The following is an 18,748-nucleotide window of genomic DNA, read 5'->3' as shown; positions in this document are numbered from 1 at the left end:
ACGTACAGAGATCGAGAGTGGCAGCACTTATGGTAAGTGGACAGAATAATTGTATGTCTGTTGAACCTCATACATTATGAATCTGGGTTTGAATTTTGCATGTCTTGGTTTTAATTTTCACTTGTCTAGTCATTCATTTCTATTGGATTTTACAAAAGCACTGGTCTCCACTGGATTCGAAATTTCTGAAATGGGTTCTTCAGCACAGTTTGAGAGAAACGGTGGTCTAGACTGGGTGGCACTACTGCCCCTAGGATGTTTGGGGACACGCTTCCCCTGGGAATATTTGAGTACTTCACGGTGAGCTCCACAATTCTACCGCTGCGGAGCTCTTTCTGGGAAGAGATGCCAGGAATTGCGCAGGGGGACCAGCTCTGTGACCTCTGACCCCCGCCAACTCCCCCTTCCCCAAACACACACACACACACACACCTTTCGATCACTGAGCCCCGACACGGTGTCCACGTACTCCTCCTGGATCATGAAGGCGGCCAGGTTGGCTGTGTAGCTGGCAAGGAAGATGACGGCAAAGAAGGCCCACACCAGCACCATGATTTTGCTGGTGGTGCCCCGGGGGTTCTCCACGGGCACCGAGTTATTAAACACCAGGGCCCAGAGCAGCCAGATGGATTTTCCAATGGTGAAGGTTGAGCCACCAGGGCCTGCAGGGGGCCAGGAGGGAAGGGGGACATGGACCCCAAATCCCTTCTGCTCGATGAAGGAGCAGAAAGAACTACAATTCCCAGTGGCCCCTGAGGCCTCTGCCACCTCGAGAGGCCTTGGCCCTACCCAATGCCTGCTGGGAAATGTAGTTCTATCCGTAGTCCAGACTCTCTGAGGTCGGGTGATGGAAGAAGGGGACTCACGCTTGCCGGTGGCCAGGTTGCGGTTGTAACCGACCGGACTGAGGTACTCGAAGATGAAAACAGTGACGGCGACCACAGTGAGGCACATGACGAACATCATCACCCACACAGCGGGGCTGTAGGGCTCTGGGGGCAAGGGGGTATGTGGTCATGGCTCAGCCAGGCCAAAGATTGGGGGTCACAGACATGCAACCAGGGTGCAGCCCAGATCTGACCATGTCATCTTCCCTCTGTCCCCTTCCCAGGTTTCCCATCCCGGGGACAGCCTCACTGTCCACCCAGGCCTCAGGGAGCCAGTCCCTCTTAACCATCACAGCCATCTCCACCATTTCTGTGGTTTCAACCACTACATAGAAACTGTCTCCTAAGTGTGTTTCCTGAGCCTCAAACCTGAGTCTCCACTCTCCCTGCCTCCACCCCGCCCCGGTCCCCCACACCATTCACAACCCAGACCGAGCCCAGCACCAGCTCTGAGATGCCCTGTCCTGGGGCCCCACCACCCCTCCCATCACAACCCGACTCCCATTTGCCATCCTCACCCCCTGCCCTTTCTCTCCCTCACCTGCCACCGACTGCCAGCCCCTCCCCCCGCCCTGTCCCCCAGCCCCGCCCTAGGGTCAGGCCTTGTCCTCTCTCCCAGACCATCTCCCCAGTCTCTCCCTTCAAGTCCATCCCCCCCCAGGGCCCTAGAGGCTCTTTCTACACCCAAAGATGACCCGACCTCTCCCCAGTGCACAGTCTGTGGGGGCTCCCCTGCAGCCCAGGACAAAGCCCCAGCCCTCAGCCTTGCTTCCACCCTCCTCTCCAGGCTGATGACTCTCTCAAGAACCTATTGCTTTAAAGCACTTGTTGTGGTTACAGAAAAAAAAAACAAATCCACAAGAACTCACTGCTTTAACCATGCAGAACTCACAGCCCCCTGAAAGAGCCACACCCTCTCTGCCTCTGTCCCCAGAGCTCCACAGCCAGGGGGGCCATCTTGATGTGTCCCTCAAACTCAAGTTCACTCCTCACACTGCCTCTGGGAGTTCGCTGACAATACGCCATTTTCTTTAGCTTAGCACTGCTTGATTTGATCTCCCTGGGCCGAGTGCAAGTGGCCAGGACTGCCTCTGTCACAACAGAGTCACCACCCTGGACTGTCACTGCAGCAGCTGGGGACATGTCTGTTGTCTCCACTGGGCAACACAGTGGGTCATACACAGGACCTTGTCACTCCCCTGCTGAATGCAGGGGCCCCACGTGGTGCATCTCAAGGTGCCCTGCAGAGACCTTGGCACGAAGAGGAAGCCCCAAGAGGCATCGCTGGGGAAAAAGTACTGAAAACAAAGCGAGGAGGACACACGGTCCTTCTCGCAGCACCTTCCCCTCCCGGGAGCTCCGCCGAGACTTCAGACCGAGGACTGACAGGAGCGCTGCTCTCTTGGCCGGATGCACACGCCTCCTTCTGTCAGCCCCAAGCTCAGTAAATGAGCTCTCTATCCCGCTCCAGCGCACCTCAAAGCCACCAGCCTGCCTGGGTGACAGCTTCCTGACCACATCCCAAGCCTGTCTCTTTGTGTCACCCTGGCTGCCATCTTTCTACCACCACCTGTAGTTAAAACCCATGCCGTTTCCTTAAGAGTAAAACCCAACCTCCCTACCAAGGCCGGGGCTGACCTGCTCTGGTCCCAGGTGGTCCTCACCTGCCACCTGCTCTCCTTTGAGCCCCTGCTCCAGCCACACGGGCCTCCCTCAATATCACAAATACTTCACGCACATTCCCACCTGGCTCCTTTGTTCTTGCTCTTCCCTCTGCCTAGGACGCTTTTCCAGACAGATCTCCGCGGGACTGAGTGACCACCTCAAAGGGACCCACCTGCCCAGCCCCAGCAGCCCCAGTCCTATTCCTTTCCTTCTCTTCCCCTGGCTTCATTGATCGCTGTATTTGTCACCACCAGAAGTGATTTTGTCCCTGTATCCCTTTAGAGCAGAAGGTGGCAAACACAAGGTCCGCGGGCCAAATTGGGCCCTCCACTTTGTTTTATCCGGCCCTACACCTTGTTTCTACCTGGTGGCAGCCCCGAGCGCTCGTTTAAATAACAGTCCTAAAATAACATTCGGCCCTTTGAAGGCAACCGTGAGGCTGATGTGGCCCCCAGTGACAATGAGTTTGACACCCCCCCTAACAGTTTGACACCCCTGCTTCAGAGTGTATTTTCTGTCTTCCCCAGGAAGCTGAGAGCCCTTAGAGGGCAGGGATTTGCGCGCAGCTCAGAGCCTGCCACATACTAGATGCTTAGTAAATACTGTCTGATGGATGAGTTGAGCAATTATGCGTGGGAGTGCCATGCTAATTAGTCTCTTTTCCTCATCTCCCATGAATATACGGGGGAAGACTTGGATTTTGTGGAGCCCGAAGCTCATTTCATTTGGAGGCTTCTCTTTAAGAGAAAAGAATCCAGGATCATGAAGACAAAACCAGGGACGGGGTCATGAAGAAGCCGTGCAAGAGAAGGCTCCCGAAACTCCTGAGCTTCATGGTCAAAATGCTTCTGGCAGCGGAAGTTACTCCTCCCCCGTTACAGATCAGGAAACTGAGGCTCGGAAGTGAGACCACTTCACCGGAGTCACAGCGCTAGCACAGGCGATACCAGACCGCGCCAGCCTGGCCGTCCAGGGCCCCATGCTCACCAAGGAAGGCGGAGGGAGACACGGTGCCGTTGCTGCGCGCCACCATGACGCTGATGCCTGTCTCCACGAAGGGGACGGAGAAGTCCACGATCTCGGACCGCTCCTCGTTTATGGTGAGGGAGCCGATGGCCATGTCAGCGCGCTGGTAGAACACCTGGGGTAAAGGCGAGGAGGAGGTGAACGAACCCGGCGGGAGGCAGGCAATACCCGCCCCGGGAAGAGACTAGTAACAGCCTAGGAGAGAGGCTAGAAGGGCCGGTGCGTGGGTGGGTGAAGGGGACGCAGAGTGGGGCAGGAAAGGTTTCAGTGAGTTTGGGAACTGGCGTGGGAATAGGTGGCCCTGGCCGCGGCCAGCTCCTGCAGCAGGATTTTGGGCTCCATCCTCCTGGCCACGCCCCCTTTAGGAGTTCCATCCTTCTGGTCCCGCCCCTCCGCCACGGGCCTTCTAGGGCTCCATCCTCCTGGCCACGCCCCCTTAGGAGTTCCATCCTTCTGGTCCCGCCCCTCCACCACCGGCCTTCGCTTGGCCCTGCCCATTCAAATGCAGGCGTGCCCTCCGTTAAACCACGCCCCTCCTGCCTCAGAGTTTTTCCCCCTCGGGTCAGACCCCTTGCACTCTGGGTTTCCCTCTCGCCCCTCCCAGTCCCCTCCCCCTGTCCTGGCCCGCCCCCACCCGGTCCCGACCACCTCACCTCCCCGATCATGCCATTCCAGACGCCGTCGATCTTCTTCCCGTGTTTGCCGTTAGTGACCAGGTAGAGGTCATAGCTGAAGCCGATGGTCTGCGCCAGCCGCTTCAGAATGTCGATGCAGAAGCCCTTGCAGCACCGCTTTTCTGGGCGGGGGGCGTCCGGCGGAGGGCTGCGGGGGAACGAGCAAGCTTGGGAACGTTGGGGATCCCCTCGCCTTATGGAGGGAGGAACAAGCAGCGGCTAAAACTAAGGTTAGTGCTCTCTGGGTAAACTGAGGCTCAAAGGAGTTACCGGACTTGTCCAAAGTCACCAAGCTGGAGGGCGGTGTGGGTCCTGGGTCCCAAGGAAGGAGGGGATTGGGGCCCGGACGACTGGGCTTCACGGGAGGAGGAGTTTGAAGCTGCAACTCGGGGATGGCTCTTGTCACCTGTGGGTGCGGTTGAGCTGGCTCCGGCAGGGCACCGAGTCCCGGATGCAGGTGCCGCTGATGGGGTCCGCGGGCTCCACAATGACAAAGGGCCTCTCTTCCAGCGTGGCTACCGTGAGGTGCTGCGTGTCATCTACTGGCTGCAGGAAGCGACCGTAGCGGGACCAGAGCGGGTACTTGAGGCGGAGAGTCTGCCGCTCCCAGCTGCCCACCTTGGCCAAGAGGAGGGGGTTCAGGCTTCCTGGGGGCACTTTCCCCCTCCCTGGGGGCCTTCGTGGCTCCCCGCCCCTTCTCCCTCAGACCCAGGAGTCTGGGCCCCATCTCCGTCCTCCCCCTAGGTCTGGGTTCCCAGTTCTTCCCCCCAAGAACCAGAATTCTGGGCTCCCAGCTCCTTCCTCCCTCAGAGGCCAAAGTGTCAGCCCCTCCCCCCCTTCTCTGGCAGGACCCAGGAGTCCGGGATGGGACTCACCACCTCCCAGGTCCTATCTCTGGTCAGGGAGATGACCACCAGGGAAGGGTTCACCAGGAAGCCATCCTCATTGAAGGAGTAATCCCGGTTGTCCCAGGTAATATTCATGAAGTACCTGCCAAGAGGGAAGGGAGGGGACATGTGGGACACTAGAGTGGACCTTGGTGGCTGAAACAGAAAAAGTTGCCTTTCTACTGACAAGCCCCAGCCCCCAGGTAGAATCTCTCCTCCAAGATCTTCAGAAACTCCACTGAGCTAGGGACCCTCCCCTCACCACCCAGCGCACCCACCCAAGGTCCCAGGCCCTCAGCCCGGGTCTGAGGCAGTGGAGACCCCAAGGGTTCTGGCCCTACCATCTCTGATTGCTTTGCATCCTCTAACTCTTTCCCCCCAAATCCGCTCTGTGCCCCACTGATGCTGAATGTCTACAAACATACTAAGGGGTGTTGCATCTCTAGGCCATTGCAAGCTGTTTTCTCTGCCTGGAAGTCATTCATTCTGTCCCTTCTTGTCCTGAGTAATTCTTAAGTCTTCAAGGCTCAGTTTCAACATTCCTTCCTCTTGGGAGAAGCCTCCGAGGGTCTCTGGAGCCCCAGATATCTTCACTCTGCAGTGACACCCTGTACTCTGCAGGCCTGTCACGGTTGAAGGCCACCGTGAGGCTGATGTGGCCCCCAGTGACAATGAGTTTGACACCCCTGCCTCAGAGTGTATTTTCTGTCTTCCCCAGGAAGCTGAGAGCCCTTAGAGGGCAGGGATTTGCGCGCGGCTCAGAGCCTGCCACATACTAGACGCTTAGTAAATACCGTCTGATGGATGAGTGTCACTGTCTGGCCCGGGTCACTGGGCCAGATCCTCAGTGCCCCCCTCACTCCCCTGGCCCCGGCCATTGGTCCGCAAGCCCCATCCTTCCCGCCCCTGGGATCTCTCTGCTGTGTCTCCTCCTCTCCATCCCCATCTCCCTCCTGAACCTCCTGCCTGGCCTCCAGCCCCCGATCTCTCTCCTTCACTCTGTGCCCCACTCTGCCCCAGAGGGGCTTTTCTGCACCCAAAACGGACTCCACCTCTCCCCTGCTCCTCAGCCACCCATGGCTCCCCAGTGCTCCAGAACTATGTCCGAGACTCTCAACCTGGTGTCGCAGGCCCCATCTATCCCCCTCAGGGCCCCATCACTGAGCCAGTCTCATCGCCCCACGAGCCCTAATTCTCCTGCCATCATCTGCCCTGAGCTAGTTGTAACACGTGCCCAAGTTTTCCTCCCCTCTGGGCCTTTGCGCAATGCTGTGCCCCTGCCTGGAATACTCCCTTGTTCTAGTGAACTCCCAAGTTCTCTTACAATCCAGTGCAAACCCCTGCAAAGCCCTAAGTGAGCCCTGGCTGGTGTGGCTCAGTGGACTGAGCGCAGACCTCTGAACCAAGGGGTCACAGGTTTGATTCCCAGTCAGGGCACATGCCTGGGTTGTGGGTCAGGTCCCCAGTAGGAGACGTGCCAGAAGCAACGGCACATTGATGTTTCTCTCCCTTTCTTTCTCCCTCACTCCCTCTCTGTCTAGAAATAGATAAATAAAGTCTTTTTTTTAAGCCCTATATGAGCTGAGCCCTGTGTGAGCCCTGTCTCTTAGTCAGAGCCCCTCCCCCTTGTCTGTTCAGCTCCAGACACAATGACTTTTCTCTTTTATTATTTTTTCTTTTTTCTATTTTTAATTAACTTTCATTTTGTTGGTTTTTAATTTTCTTTTAAAGATTTTATTTACTTTTTTAGAGACAGGGGAAGGGAGGGAGAAGGAGAGGGAGAGAAACATCAACGCCTGGCTGCCTCTCCCACACCCCAGCTGGGGACCCGGCCTGCAACCCAGGTGTGTGCCCTGACTGGGAATTGAACCACTGACCCCTTGGTTCACTGGCCCACACTCCATCCACTGAGTGACGCCAGCCAGGGGTTTTTTATTTTTAATTTTTACCTCCAAATGTCACCTACTCAGTAAGACTTTTCCTGATGACCTCTTTTCATACAGCACCCTAGACATTTTGTACCACATTTCACCAGTTTTATTCTCATCTCAGAAGTTATCACCCACGTTATTTTCTTTTTCCTTTTTTTAAATAGAGATTTTATTTATTTATTTTTAAACAGAGGGGAAAGGAGGAGAGAAACATCAAATGTGTGGTTGCCTCTTGCGAGCCCCTCACTGGGGACCTGGCCCGCAACCCGGGTATGTGCCCTGACTGGGAATCAAACTGGTGATGCTTTGGTTTCCAGGCAGGGTGCTCAGTCCACTGAGCCACACCTGCTAGGGCTTTTCCTTATCTTGCTTGTCCACTATGAGACTGTAAGCTCTGTGAGAGCAGGGACCTTGTTCAACACCATGTACCCTTGTGCCTAAAGCACTTTCACGAAAGGGCTTTTCAGTGAATGAATGAATGAATGAGCGAGGGATTCATCCTTTACGTCTCAGCTCACATGTCTCCTCCGGAAAACCTCCCTGTTGTCGCAGGCTGAACTGTGGCCCAGTTTGGAAGGCCAATTGGGACTAATTAATCAAATTCCTCTGTTGGGAGGACGTTGACTGTGACGTTTGGAGGGATGGGTGGTGAACGAGATGGGTGAAATTATGAGTGTTAGGAGGAAGTAGAATCCTGGGTAAGTGCTGGTAAGAAAGGCACTGGGCGGCCTTGGGGAGTGGCAAGCCAGGGGCGGAGGAGGGGGGCTGTCACTTCCTGGCATCTGGGTTTCTGTGACTATTTGTCGTTCCAATATACCCCCTTTTCCCTGAGGAAACTTGAATGAGATGCTGCTTCTTGCAACCCAAATTATCCTGATTTAGACAGTACTCTCCCCAGTGCTCCCATGATGCCCATTTAACCTGCATCATTGCAAGCCTCACGCTGCGTTGTCCTCATGCCGTCCGTGTCTGCCGCCCCTACAGGACCCTGCGTTCTTTAAAGAGACATCCATGGTCTTTTTCATCTGTGTTCTCAGCGCCCAGCATGAGCCCTAGTTCCTAGCAGGCTGAATTCAGTAAGTATTTATGAACCAGGGATGTTTTTCTCACTCTCTTGTCCCTGGATCCTGATTCCCAACTCACCAGTTCTCAATTCTCCTCCCTTAGATTTTCTTTCCCACCCTCACTTCTTTCTCAGCTCATTTCAGGGTAGAGGTCTCTCCTTCCACTGTTCTGTCACTCAACTCATCAGTGTCTCCACTCACAAAGCTTCCTCTGGTGGAGGTGCTGTTTTCCACCACCTTGTTCTATTCTAAAATAATGGTGTGGCTCTGGCTGGTGTGGCTCAGTGGATTGAGTGCTGACCTGTGAGCCAAAGGGTCACTGGTTCATTCCCAGTCAGGGCACATGCCTGGGTTACAGGCCAGGTCCCCAGTAGGGGGCGCACAAGAGGCAACCACACATTGATGTTTTGCTCCCTCTCTTCCTCCCCCCTTCCTCTCTCTAAAAATAAGTAAATAAAATATTAAAATAAAGTAAAATAATAGTGAGTACGCTGGGTGCACAGCTGCCCAGCTAGAGTTCACGTTTCCCAGTCTCCCCGCAGCTAGCCCGGGGCACAAGCGGGGGCCACACTGAAAATATCTAACAATCAGTACCGCCCACAGGCACTAACCAATCAGAATCCACATCTGCTGAAACGTGGCTGTAAACGGCCAATAAGCTGGCCCTGGGCACGTGACTAGGTTCTCACCAATGGGATGTTAGACTGTTCCTTCCACCTCGCTTACCCAAAAGGAAACTGTTCTCCACTACCTCCCTTTCCCTTCTCACGAGCTGGAATTCAGATTTGCCCAGGACCCAGCTTTAATTGTGGGGAGAGGACATGGCAGAGCAACAAGGTGGAGGGGCCTGGGGCCCTAAATGGCCACAGGGAGCAGTAGGGTCTCCTGATAACCTGGACTCCACATCTCGGGATTCTTAAGTGATAGAGGAACAAACTTCTACCTGGTTAGGGCTGTTGGGGCCTTTTTATTTATTTATTTATTTATTTTTAGGATTTATTTTTTTATTCTTAGGGAGGGGAAGGGAGGGAGAAAGAGAGGGAGAGAAACATTAATATGTGGTTGCCTCTTGTGCGCCCCCTACTGGGGACCTGGCCTGCAACTCAGGCATGTGCCCTGACTGGGAATTAAACTGGGAACCTTTGGTTTACAGGCTGGTACTCAATCCACTGAGCCACACCAGCCAGGGCCGTTGGGGCCTTTTTGTTACTGAAATTCAGTTCATACTCCCTGGGGTATTTCCACAAGAAGCCATCAATTGTAAGACACATCCTGATGTCAAGGACATGAAACTGAAAACATTTCTACCTGAAAATCATGAAATGACATAATACACTGTGTTTTGGCTGCTTTCTCCAAATGACCTGATCTAACCCCGCGAAAGAGACCCAGTTACATTCATTTTATAGAAAAGGAAACCGAGGCTATGAAGGGAGACGTGGCCCATGAGGTCAGTCTCTGCAGCCTCCCCCACACCCTGCCCACCCCTGCCCCACTCACCTATGCAGACTCTCCCCTCGATGGGTGCGGTTCTGGGCACGGCAGTCATGGCCGAGCTCGGGCAGGAAGCCATAGTCTCGCAGCAGAGCCTGGGCACCTCTGGCCACTACGGCCACGCCAGCTGCCACACGCCGGGACAGGTCATCGCGCCAGCCAGCGGAGCGCACTGCAAACAGTCCGGCAGGCAGTGGGGCGCCTCCTGGCAGAAGAAGGGGCTCTCCAGGGGAGCCCGAGCCCCCGCCTCCAGCCAGCTGGGGCCCCACCATGAACCAGACGTAGCCAGACCCAGTGAGGCCGGCCTCCTCGGCCGCCCGGAACACAGGCTCGGCCTCCTCACGGGCACAGAAGAGCAGGCGGATCTGGGCGCTGACACTGCGGAGCTGGGCGCTCAGCACGGCCTCGCCCGCCCCAGGGTCCAGCGTCAGCGACCCACGATGCTCCCAGCCCACCAGACTGCCATCAGTCAGCACCTCGATGTAGGAAAGGAAGGCCCGGTGGCCAGGGGCACGGGTGGTCACAGCGACAAAGGACGTCCAGTCGTACTCCTCCAGCACCTCAAAGATGACCTGAAGCTGCTGCTCTGTGGAGGAGCCTAGCTGTAGGAAGGTGGAGCCCTTCTCCTGCCGGTGGGAGGAGGGGCGCATCAGGCCTCCTGGTGCCGAAATGTCAGCTCCCAGGAGACAATAAGGGACCCTCAGCAACCGACAAGGGGATCACAGTTCCCAGTGGTCAAAAGGGGGCCTCGTCTCCCGGAAGCTGATACAGGGACCAGAACTCCCACCCACCACCGATGGGTCACAGCTCTCAGAATAACAGACGTCCTAGCTGTTCACCAAACCTGCTTCTTTTTTTTCCTGTTGGGGCACAGAGCTAGACCTGGGTTAGGTTTGGCCACATGACTGAGTTCTAGGCTCATCCATTACAACTCTCCCCCATGCATCTTACTTTCTTCCCTGTCTGAGGGCAGAGGCAGAGAACTCAGAAGAGAACTCTGAGGTCATAGGGGATTACAGAGACACAAGAGGGAAGAGCCTGGATCCCTGAGTCACCACTTGGAGGCATGCCACCTCCAGTCGGGGACACCTGTTGGGAGTTTATATGAGTAAGAAATAACCTTTTACTGGGGTAAGTCACTGTGATGTAGGGGTTTATCTGTTAGAGGACTAGCATTACCATAATGAATCCACCAGCACCGAGTGAGGGAACTACAGTTCCCAGCATCCACTGAGAGGGACTACATCTCCCAGCATGCAGTGAGGGTGCTAGAAGTACTGCCTGTCCTGCCTGGAAGAAGCTTTGCTGAGTGGACTTGCCCTTCTCTGGTTTGCTTTCTATCTTCCTGTCTGTTTCCTTGGCTGAACTCTCTAGTTCAGTCAGAATTCTAAACACAAAAGTGCTCTAGTCTTCCCTTTCCTTCTCTGGTCATCTCATACAGATCCATACGTTTTAATACTGGCTCTTGCACTACCCAATATGGTAGCATTCAGCCAACCTTTGGCTCTTCAGATTTTAATGAACTAAATTTTAGTTCCCTGTTGCACTAACCACATGCCAATTGTCCAACACTCGCACACGGGGAGTGGCTATCATGCTGGACAGAGCGGATCTAGGCCATCCTCACTAAAGAACGTTCTACTGGACAGTGTTAAAGGTGTTGATGACGCCTGTCTTCCGCCACCACCTGTGTGCTCCACATCTCCCCTGGGGTCTCCAAGAGCATCTCAAAATTAACGAGTCAAAGCCAGGATTCCAGATCTCCCCCTCGATTCACACTGGGTGCTTGTGTGTTCCTTACTCCCCCAGATGCTCAGGTTTCAGAGCAAAATCGCCCTTTCCTTCTCTTCCCCTCATGCCCACACCCAGGCCACCTTGAAGTCTTCCTGGTTCTCTGTTCAACAATAACCCCGGTTGTCCACACCTCGTTACTGTCCCTGTCACAACCCCCATTGTCACCACTTTCGTGCCTAGGCAATGACAACGGCTTCCTAACCCGGCTCTGCTTTCATTCTTGGATCTTCCAGTCTGTTCTCCAGACAGCAGCCAGCATGATCTTTTCCAAATAGGAATTGGATAGCATCCCTTCTTGGTTGAATACCTTCCAATGGTTCTATCTTAGAGTCAGAGCCAAAGCCGTCTCTGTGGCCCACAAGGCCCCACATGAACTGGACCCCATTGCCTCCCTGATCTCATCTCCCGCCACCCCCACCTCTTCGCTCTTTCTCGAACACATCAGGTTCCTTTCCGCTTTAGGGGCTTTCCAACACAGTAGCCATGGGCTACCTATGGCTCTTCAAATGAGCTGGTACCTCTCCTGGGGACACTTTCCCCCAGCTCCTCCATGCTGGACCTGCCCCTCCTCATTCCTCAGGCCCAGCTCAGTTGTCCCCATCTCAGGAGGCCCCCCTGACTGCCATCTCTTGAAGGCCCACGTCGGGCAGTACGACATCCTGTTTCTGTCCTCCAGGACAGCTTTTATTATGTTGTTTGTTTGTTTGTTTGTTTGTCTCCCCAATTAGAATGCAAGCTCTACCAGCAGGGACTTTGCATATCTATTTTTCCTTTTACAACTGTATTCTCCAGAACCTAAAACACCCCTGGCACAGAATTAGCCCTTAAGAAGTCCTCCAGAAACACAAGGAGGAGAGCGAGTGGACTTAACTCCCTAGGCGTGTGCCTGGGGTTGGAAGGGCAGGGAAGAGAGCAGTTGTCCTGCGGGTGTGAGGTCTTCCCGCATACCCGCAGGGTATGAAACCCGGACAGGACTTTCATGCGGTGAAACCCCCGACAGGACCTCGCCCTTTGCAGGTGAATGTGTGCTGAGGAGACCACGTTCCCAGCATTCAATGGGGGCACAGATGTAGCTGTGAGGACCACCCTACTTCATCTTCAGACTACATTTCCCAGAAGGGAATGCGTGTACACCCAGCGGGCCACAATGACTACTGAGACAATAAACTGAGCAGACCACAGTCTTCAGCAATGGAGGCAACGAGAGACCATATCTCTTGGTAATAAGTTCACCTCGAAGGTGATCTGCCTATAAATCTATGGGCGATTCCATGCCAAAGAGAGGAAGCAAATTGGACAGAGGCCTTGCCCAGAATGCTCTGGACTGGAGAGTCCCAGAACAAAGCCATCATCCCCACATTAGGGAACTGGTGGAGATTTAGGCTCCACCCACTCCGGTGGCCCTATCCCCTGAAAGCCCCACCTCCGTCACGCTGGCTCCACCCCTGGATAGGCCCCGCCCCTTCCCGCACCTCCTTGTTTGCTGACCCCTTTTCCTTCTTAGTCTGCACACTAGGCTCGTTCCAGCTCTGCCCTTTGCTACCAGAAGATCACTCAATCAGGCCCCTTCTGCGACCTCCGGAGGCAGATCTCTCTCCAGGCCACAGCCAGCTCCAGCCTCAGCCCCAACCTCTCCTGCAGGCTCCTGGCTTTGACCTCTCCCTCCGTGGCAGGGCCTTTATCCTCCCCCGCCCAGCTTTTGAATTCTCGCTTTCCACGTTTTACAGCTGAGTTGGCCCAGGCCCAAACCCCATTCCCAGGATGGGCTTTCTCTCTAGACACCGTCCCTTTAGTACAGAGCATAGGCTCTGCATGGTCCCCGGGACTCGCCTCACTGGTAGCCCCGCCCCTCATTGACTGGCCACGCCCCCAAACCCACTTGCTGCATGACTCTACCGCCCCCACAGCCCACTTCTCACTAATGACTCCTCCCTTTCACCGATGGCCCCGTCCTATGTGGATCTCTAGACCCCATGCTCAGCTGCCCGAGCCTCCCTGACTCTCAGTACCTAATACCCCTCTTTCCTGGTCCCTGACTTCTTGGCTCCTGCCTCCCCGCCAAACCCCCATCCATCTCTGAACCCCATTCTTCCCCAAGTGACTCCTCTTGTGCTGATCCCAGATCCCATCCTCCCTCAGATCTTGTCATCTCAGGCGGGTCCCTTTTCATTCCCTGTCCCTCCCCTGGCTGGCTGGTCCTGACTCGTCCCCAGGTCCCACTCACCTCTTTCACAGAATCCTCAACCTTCCCCATAAATTGGCCTCTGTCAGACCCTACTTCTAGATGAGTCCCCCAGGCAGGCCCCCCTACCCCTAAGCCCCCAGCTCATTCTATAGGCCACGCCCCTCCAAGTCAGCCCCGCCCCCACCTAGACCTGACCCCTACCACCTAGCCAGTTCCAGAAGCTGACCTTCCAAGCCACACCCCTCATCCACGGTCACGGTCCCGCCCCTTCCGCGACTGGCCCGCCCCTCGATTTGGCCCCGCCCTTCGCCTCTGGCCCTGGTCCCCGCCCGCAGGTCGCGCGCACCTTGGGCGTGAGCACGAGCGCGGCGCCGCCGTGCACGGCCACGATGGGCAGCGAGGTCTGTGCCGAGAGGAAGTCGAGGATGGGCGCGACGGCGGGCGCGCGTGAATCGTCCTCGAAGACGACGCCGTGCACGCGCAGCCCCGACAGCAGGTCGCAGAGCTGCAGCACCAGGCTGCGCGGGTCCGAGCCGTTGAGCACCAGCGCCACCGGCCGCACGTCCAGGCCCGGGCTGCGCACAGCAGCCGCCACGGCCGGGCCCAAGCGGGCTGCCTCTGTAGCGTACGCGGGCCCCGAGAACACGAGAGCCACGTTGAGCGGCCGCGCCCCGCTGGGACCCCCAACGGGCCCGCTGGCCCCGCCCGGCCCCGGCGCTTCCTCCGGGAACGGGCTGGCGCAGGCTAGCGCCAGCAGCAGCAACATCTTAGCGGGGCCCCGAGGGCCGCCGGGGCCACCGGCGCCGCGCATCGCCTGCGGGCCCCGCCGGGCGGCCTCTGAGCACCAGGGTCGGGGAGGGACACGGAAGGAAGGGGAGGACACACAGACGGGGAGAGCCCGGGAGTAGAAAAAAGACACAAATAAGTGAGAGACACAGCGGTGGGAGACAAGATACAGAAAGAGACACACGAGGATGAGGAAATACAGGGTGGGAGAGACCGAGATAGGGAGGAGAGGGAAAGATTGAGGCGATAAAGACAGGGAGAGACTCAGGCAGAGGGAGAGACCCCGATGGAGAGTGGTGGCAGGTATTGGGCACACGGAAGACACAGAGGTGGGGAAGAAACAAGGTACAGGATGAGGAGGACCATGAGACAGGACAGGTGGGAAACAGACCCACAGAGATGGGAGCAGAAGGAGCGATCCAGAGATAGGAAAAGAGAGATAACCAGTAGAGCGATGGGGAGAGAGAGAGCGACCGAAGTCAGGAAAGATATGGAAGAAGAGACAGGGAGAAAGAGGTCGGAGTGAGAGACAGGGAGGATGAGGCCGAGAGACCGGACGGAGTGACGAAGGAGGAGGAGTATTAGGGAGGCAAGGAGAGATTCAGAGATGGGTGAAGGAAGGCAGGAGAGGTAAGAGATGTAAGTTGGAGAGAGGAAGATGGACAGACACCCCGGAAGACAGAGAGAGCCCACGGCCACCAGGAGACGAGCACACACGAGGGATGGAGAGGCAGGCAGGATGAGAGATGGAGGGAGGAGGCAGGCAGAGCAGACAGAGAACGGGCAGACAGAAATAGCGAGGCAAGGCAGGGATCAGGACCCCACCCGGGAGGTGCCCAACACAGACATGAAAGGAAGGCAGGGAAGGCGAGTGGCAGGAAAGATCAAAAAATAAAAGGGGAAAAAAGTGAGGGGGGGAATGAGAAAGGAAAAAGGGGGCAGGTGTGTGGGGGAAGAGAAAGAGAGAAAAAATAAATTAGTGGGGCGCCCTAAGGAGAGAAGATGCCCCCGTGACCCTGCCCCTCACCCAGAGGACAAGCCCCAGCCCATTTTGGGCCCCTTACTCCTGCCCCTGTTCCCCCATTCTTAGAGCTAGGGAGGGTCACGGCCCAGGGCGGGTTGTGGGTTGGGGTGGCACAGCTGCAGAGAGCTGGGGACAGGGGTCTCTGGCTCCCAGCCCAGAGCAATTTAGTAAATGAGAGGAAATACAGAGTCTCTTCCTGTGTCCCCTGTTGAATGCTGGCTGCCTAGGGTGGTCGGGCTAGGAGCCCAGACTCCTGGCTTCTGAGTCTGAGGGAGGAGGACCCTGGGGGGTCTGCACTTCCAGTTCCCAGAGAGAGCTTAGAGCCTGCATTAGGGGCTTCCTGAAGGAGTGAGGGTCCAGGCAAGGAAGGGTTCTCTCTTGGCTGTCAATCAGGCTGCTGTCTGGTTGCCATGGTAGCACAGGCCTGTCTAGCCCACTGACAGCCAGAGTGGGGGAAAGGCCCGCACCCCCCTCTCCTGCCTAGGGGCCTCCCCACTGCCAACACACACCTTCCCAGAGGCCCTGGGCTACTGTCTTCCTGGGGATGGGGGTGGGGGGGCTTGGGATGGCGGTCCCTCTCAAATCCTAGCTCCCCATGCCCCTCCTCTCCTCTGCCCTTCCCCATGCAGCTGGCTCAATCAGCGCTCAGAATAGCCCCCCCACTCTGCCCCAAAATAACCCACAGCTGTGGCCTGGCCCCGGCAGGGTTAACACGCTGCTCTCCTCCTTTCCTGGTGGCTGCTCACTCCTCAACCCCTCCTCTGCCGCTCAGAGCCACCCCTGCCTGGCCTCTGTCCTTGGGGACCCCGGGGAGCTGCTCCCTGCTGAGGCCCAGGAGGGCGGCTCCCCCCTTCTTGGGAGGCTGGATACTCAGTCTTCTCCCATAAGGGATTCAGAGGGCGGTCTCCCACAGTTGGGGGACTGAGAGCAGCACCCCCAGTTTCCAGGGGACTCTGGAGGCCCAATCCCCAGAACCTGAACCTTCAGGGATCATATTGTCCAGGTCCCCAATCTCCACCTCCTCTCGAGTCTCAGGCCCCACTCCCCTCCCCATGGGGTTGGAGTCTGGTCCCCTGCAGGGTCAGGGACCCAGAAGACAGAGCCCAGCCCCTCCAACCTCAGACACAGAAACCCTACCCTCCAACTTCTCCAATGGACTCAGAAGTCCTGGCTCCCGGCTCTCCCCTGGCCCAGGACCCAGGAGCCCAGTGCTCAGATTCTGTCCTCTCCCAGGACGCAGGGGTCCCAGCTCCCTGCTCTCTCTAGACTCAGAAATCCAGGTGCCCAGCCTTCACTCTGCTCAGAAAGCAGGAGTGCAGGCCCATAGCCCTCTCCTCCCCTAAGCACCCCCCCCTTGGCCTCAAACCCCCATCAGTCCCAACATCCTGGGCAGCCTCCTTCCCCCAATGAGCTCCAGCCTCCCCATTTGCCCGACTCTGGTCCTGTCCATAGCACAGCCTGAACCCCTAGCCCAGGAGGAGGAGGAGGAGGAGGGTGCTAGAGATTCCTAGGGTGCCCTTATCTCCGTCACTCCCCCCAGTCCATCACAGAAGACACAAGCGGCCACTTCGATCAACAGCCCGCCCTCCCGGCGCATCGTGCGGCAGACGGTGTCCCGCTTCCCCCACCTACACACAACACCGTTCTCATCCCACCCTAGTCCCGGTGCTCAGATAAGCCTGTTCCAGAACCTCGGGGAAGGGGTGGTGGCTTGGGGTGAGGGGTGCCGGGGCCTGGATGCCCTCAAGGTCCTTGGCAGGGGTATTAATAGCAGACTCATAGCTCAGAGAAGGGAGGGCAGAGGGAGAGGAGAGAGAGAGAGGGAGAGGGACGGGCCAGCAAGGTGGGGGGGGACCGATGCGGGCAGGGGAGTGCAGAGGGACGGTGTGATGGGGAGATGGGGGTAGGCGTGCGGGGCGCCAGGTAGACGGGGCTGCGGAGAGCGAGCAAAGTGTCAGAGAAATGGGGGGGGGGGTAGGAAGTCTACCAGGGAAAAGGGACTCGGGGACCAGAAAGAGAGGGAGCATACGAGAGTCCCCAAGAGACAAGGCAGCTGGTGGGGGTGAGGGGAGACAAAGACCTCTGCTCACTCTTCAAGCCCCCCTCCTTCCCGGAGGCCCAGGGCCAACTTTCCCCGGCCTAGATCTGGGGGGGGGTCCACGTCCCCACCCCCACCCCTGCATCCCCTACCCCGGACTTACCTTTTCATGACCCTGTTCTGTGGGGGGGATTGCGGGGGGGCTGGGACCGGAACCCGGAGTCCAGCGACCCGAAGATTCCGGCGGAGGGCTCGGCGAGCCGCTGGGGGGCCAGGCCGTGGGGCGGCAGCGGTCACGGCGGGGACCTCCTGCTTGTCCCTGGCTCCGGCTCTCCCTCCTCTTCTTCGGTCCGTCCTGCCCTGTCTGTCCCCCAAGGTTGCGGCCACCCCGACTAGGCGAGGACGCCGCTACACATGTTGCGCTGGAAGTTGGGCCCCGGACATTGCGGAGGCTGTCGGGGTGTCCTCTCTCCGCCCCGACCCCGTGGGGATCCCCCTCCGCCCACCCGGGCTGCCCCCCTTTGCTGCCTCAGCCCCGGCTCCTCCCCCCACCCTGTCCATGTGTCCAGTCCCGCCTCTCCTTGGCTCATTCGCACCCCCCTTTTGTGCCCTCAGCGCCCCCCCCCCCCAGCGTCTGTGTGTCTGTCTGTCTGTCTGGGTCACCTCTGAAGCCAGTGGCTGATGTGTGTGCTTGTGTGAGGGGCGGGAGGCGGCCTGTCTGGGGAACTGCTTGCCCCTTCTCTGCTTGGCCACCTCCAGACCCCCCCCCACCGAGCGCCCCCACTCTGAAACCCAGGCAGAAACACACACACAGGCACACACGCACCACCTCACTTCCCTGGGATTCCCTTCAACACCCCCGGAGCTTGAGAAGGGAGACACACACACATACACACACACGGACACGCGGGGGGCCGATGGGGGCCGGGCTGCCACTGCCGTCAGGGGCTGTGCGACAGACAGGAGGACACACAGGCAGCCAGGGACGCAGACGCCCGGCCGGACGCAGGCAGGAGGCGCGGAGCCCAGGTACACACCATGCATTCGGGTTTGGGGGGCTGGCGGGAGGAAAGCGGGGGACCCGCGACACCCAGGCGGGCGGCTCGGGACCGGCACAGACAGAGGCAGACCCTCCCTCGCCGCCGCCGCCGCCGCCGCCGCAGCAGCAGCAGCAGCAGCCCTCACAGACACACCCCCCCTCCACCAGCCCAGCCCCAGACACCCGGACGCACAGATCCTCACCAGGCGGACGGCAGGAGCACGAGAGACCCCTGGGGGCCGGGCGGACCCACC

The 18,748-nt window shown here is 57.6% G+C and overlaps 1 protein-coding gene and 1 long non-coding RNA gene across 2 annotated transcripts in view; one reads left to right on the top strand and one right to left on the bottom strand.

The window, feature by feature from the left end:
• The window catches only part of GRIN2D (glutamate ionotropic receptor NMDA type subunit 2D), a 36,047-nt gene extending 21,629 nt beyond the window's left edge, over window positions 1-14,418 (bottom strand). Inside the window, exons 1-8 of the mRNA XM_037139894.2 lie at window positions 13,954-14,418; window positions 9,635-10,254; window positions 5,128-5,242; window positions 4,659-4,870; window positions 4,232-4,400; window positions 3,540-3,693; window positions 867-992; window positions 433-662 (exon numbers count right to left, since the gene is read on the bottom strand). Coding sequence (XP_036995789.2) covers window positions 433-662; window positions 867-992; window positions 3,540-3,693; window positions 4,232-4,400; window positions 4,659-4,870; window positions 5,128-5,242; window positions 9,635-10,254; window positions 13,954-14,418 — 2,091 coding nt within the window. The remainder of the gene's footprint in view (window positions 1-432; window positions 663-866; window positions 993-3,539; window positions 3,694-4,231; window positions 4,401-4,658; window positions 4,871-5,127; window positions 5,243-9,634; window positions 10,255-13,953) is intronic.
• On the top strand, window positions 3,580-12,622 carry LOC119045300 (uncharacterized). The gene is made up of 4 exons (XR_005081769.2): window positions 3,580-3,652; window positions 4,254-4,482; window positions 8,055-8,146; window positions 12,440-12,622. It is a non-coding gene; the product is annotated as an uncharacterized LOC119045300 (long non-coding RNA).
• Window positions 14,419-18,748: the final 4,330 nt, after the last annotated feature.

The sequence above is a fragment of the Artibeus jamaicensis genome, unplaced genomic scaffold (assembly GCF_021234435.1).
Source record: "Artibeus jamaicensis isolate MK-2021 breed Jamaican fruit bat unplaced genomic scaffold, CSHL_Jam_final scaffold_804, whole genome shotgun sequence".
Classification (NCBI taxonomy): domain Eukaryota; kingdom Metazoa; phylum Chordata; class Mammalia; order Chiroptera; family Phyllostomidae; genus Artibeus; species Artibeus jamaicensis.
Note: the sequence above shows the minus strand (reverse complement) of the source record. Positions and strands in the feature narration are given on the sequence as shown.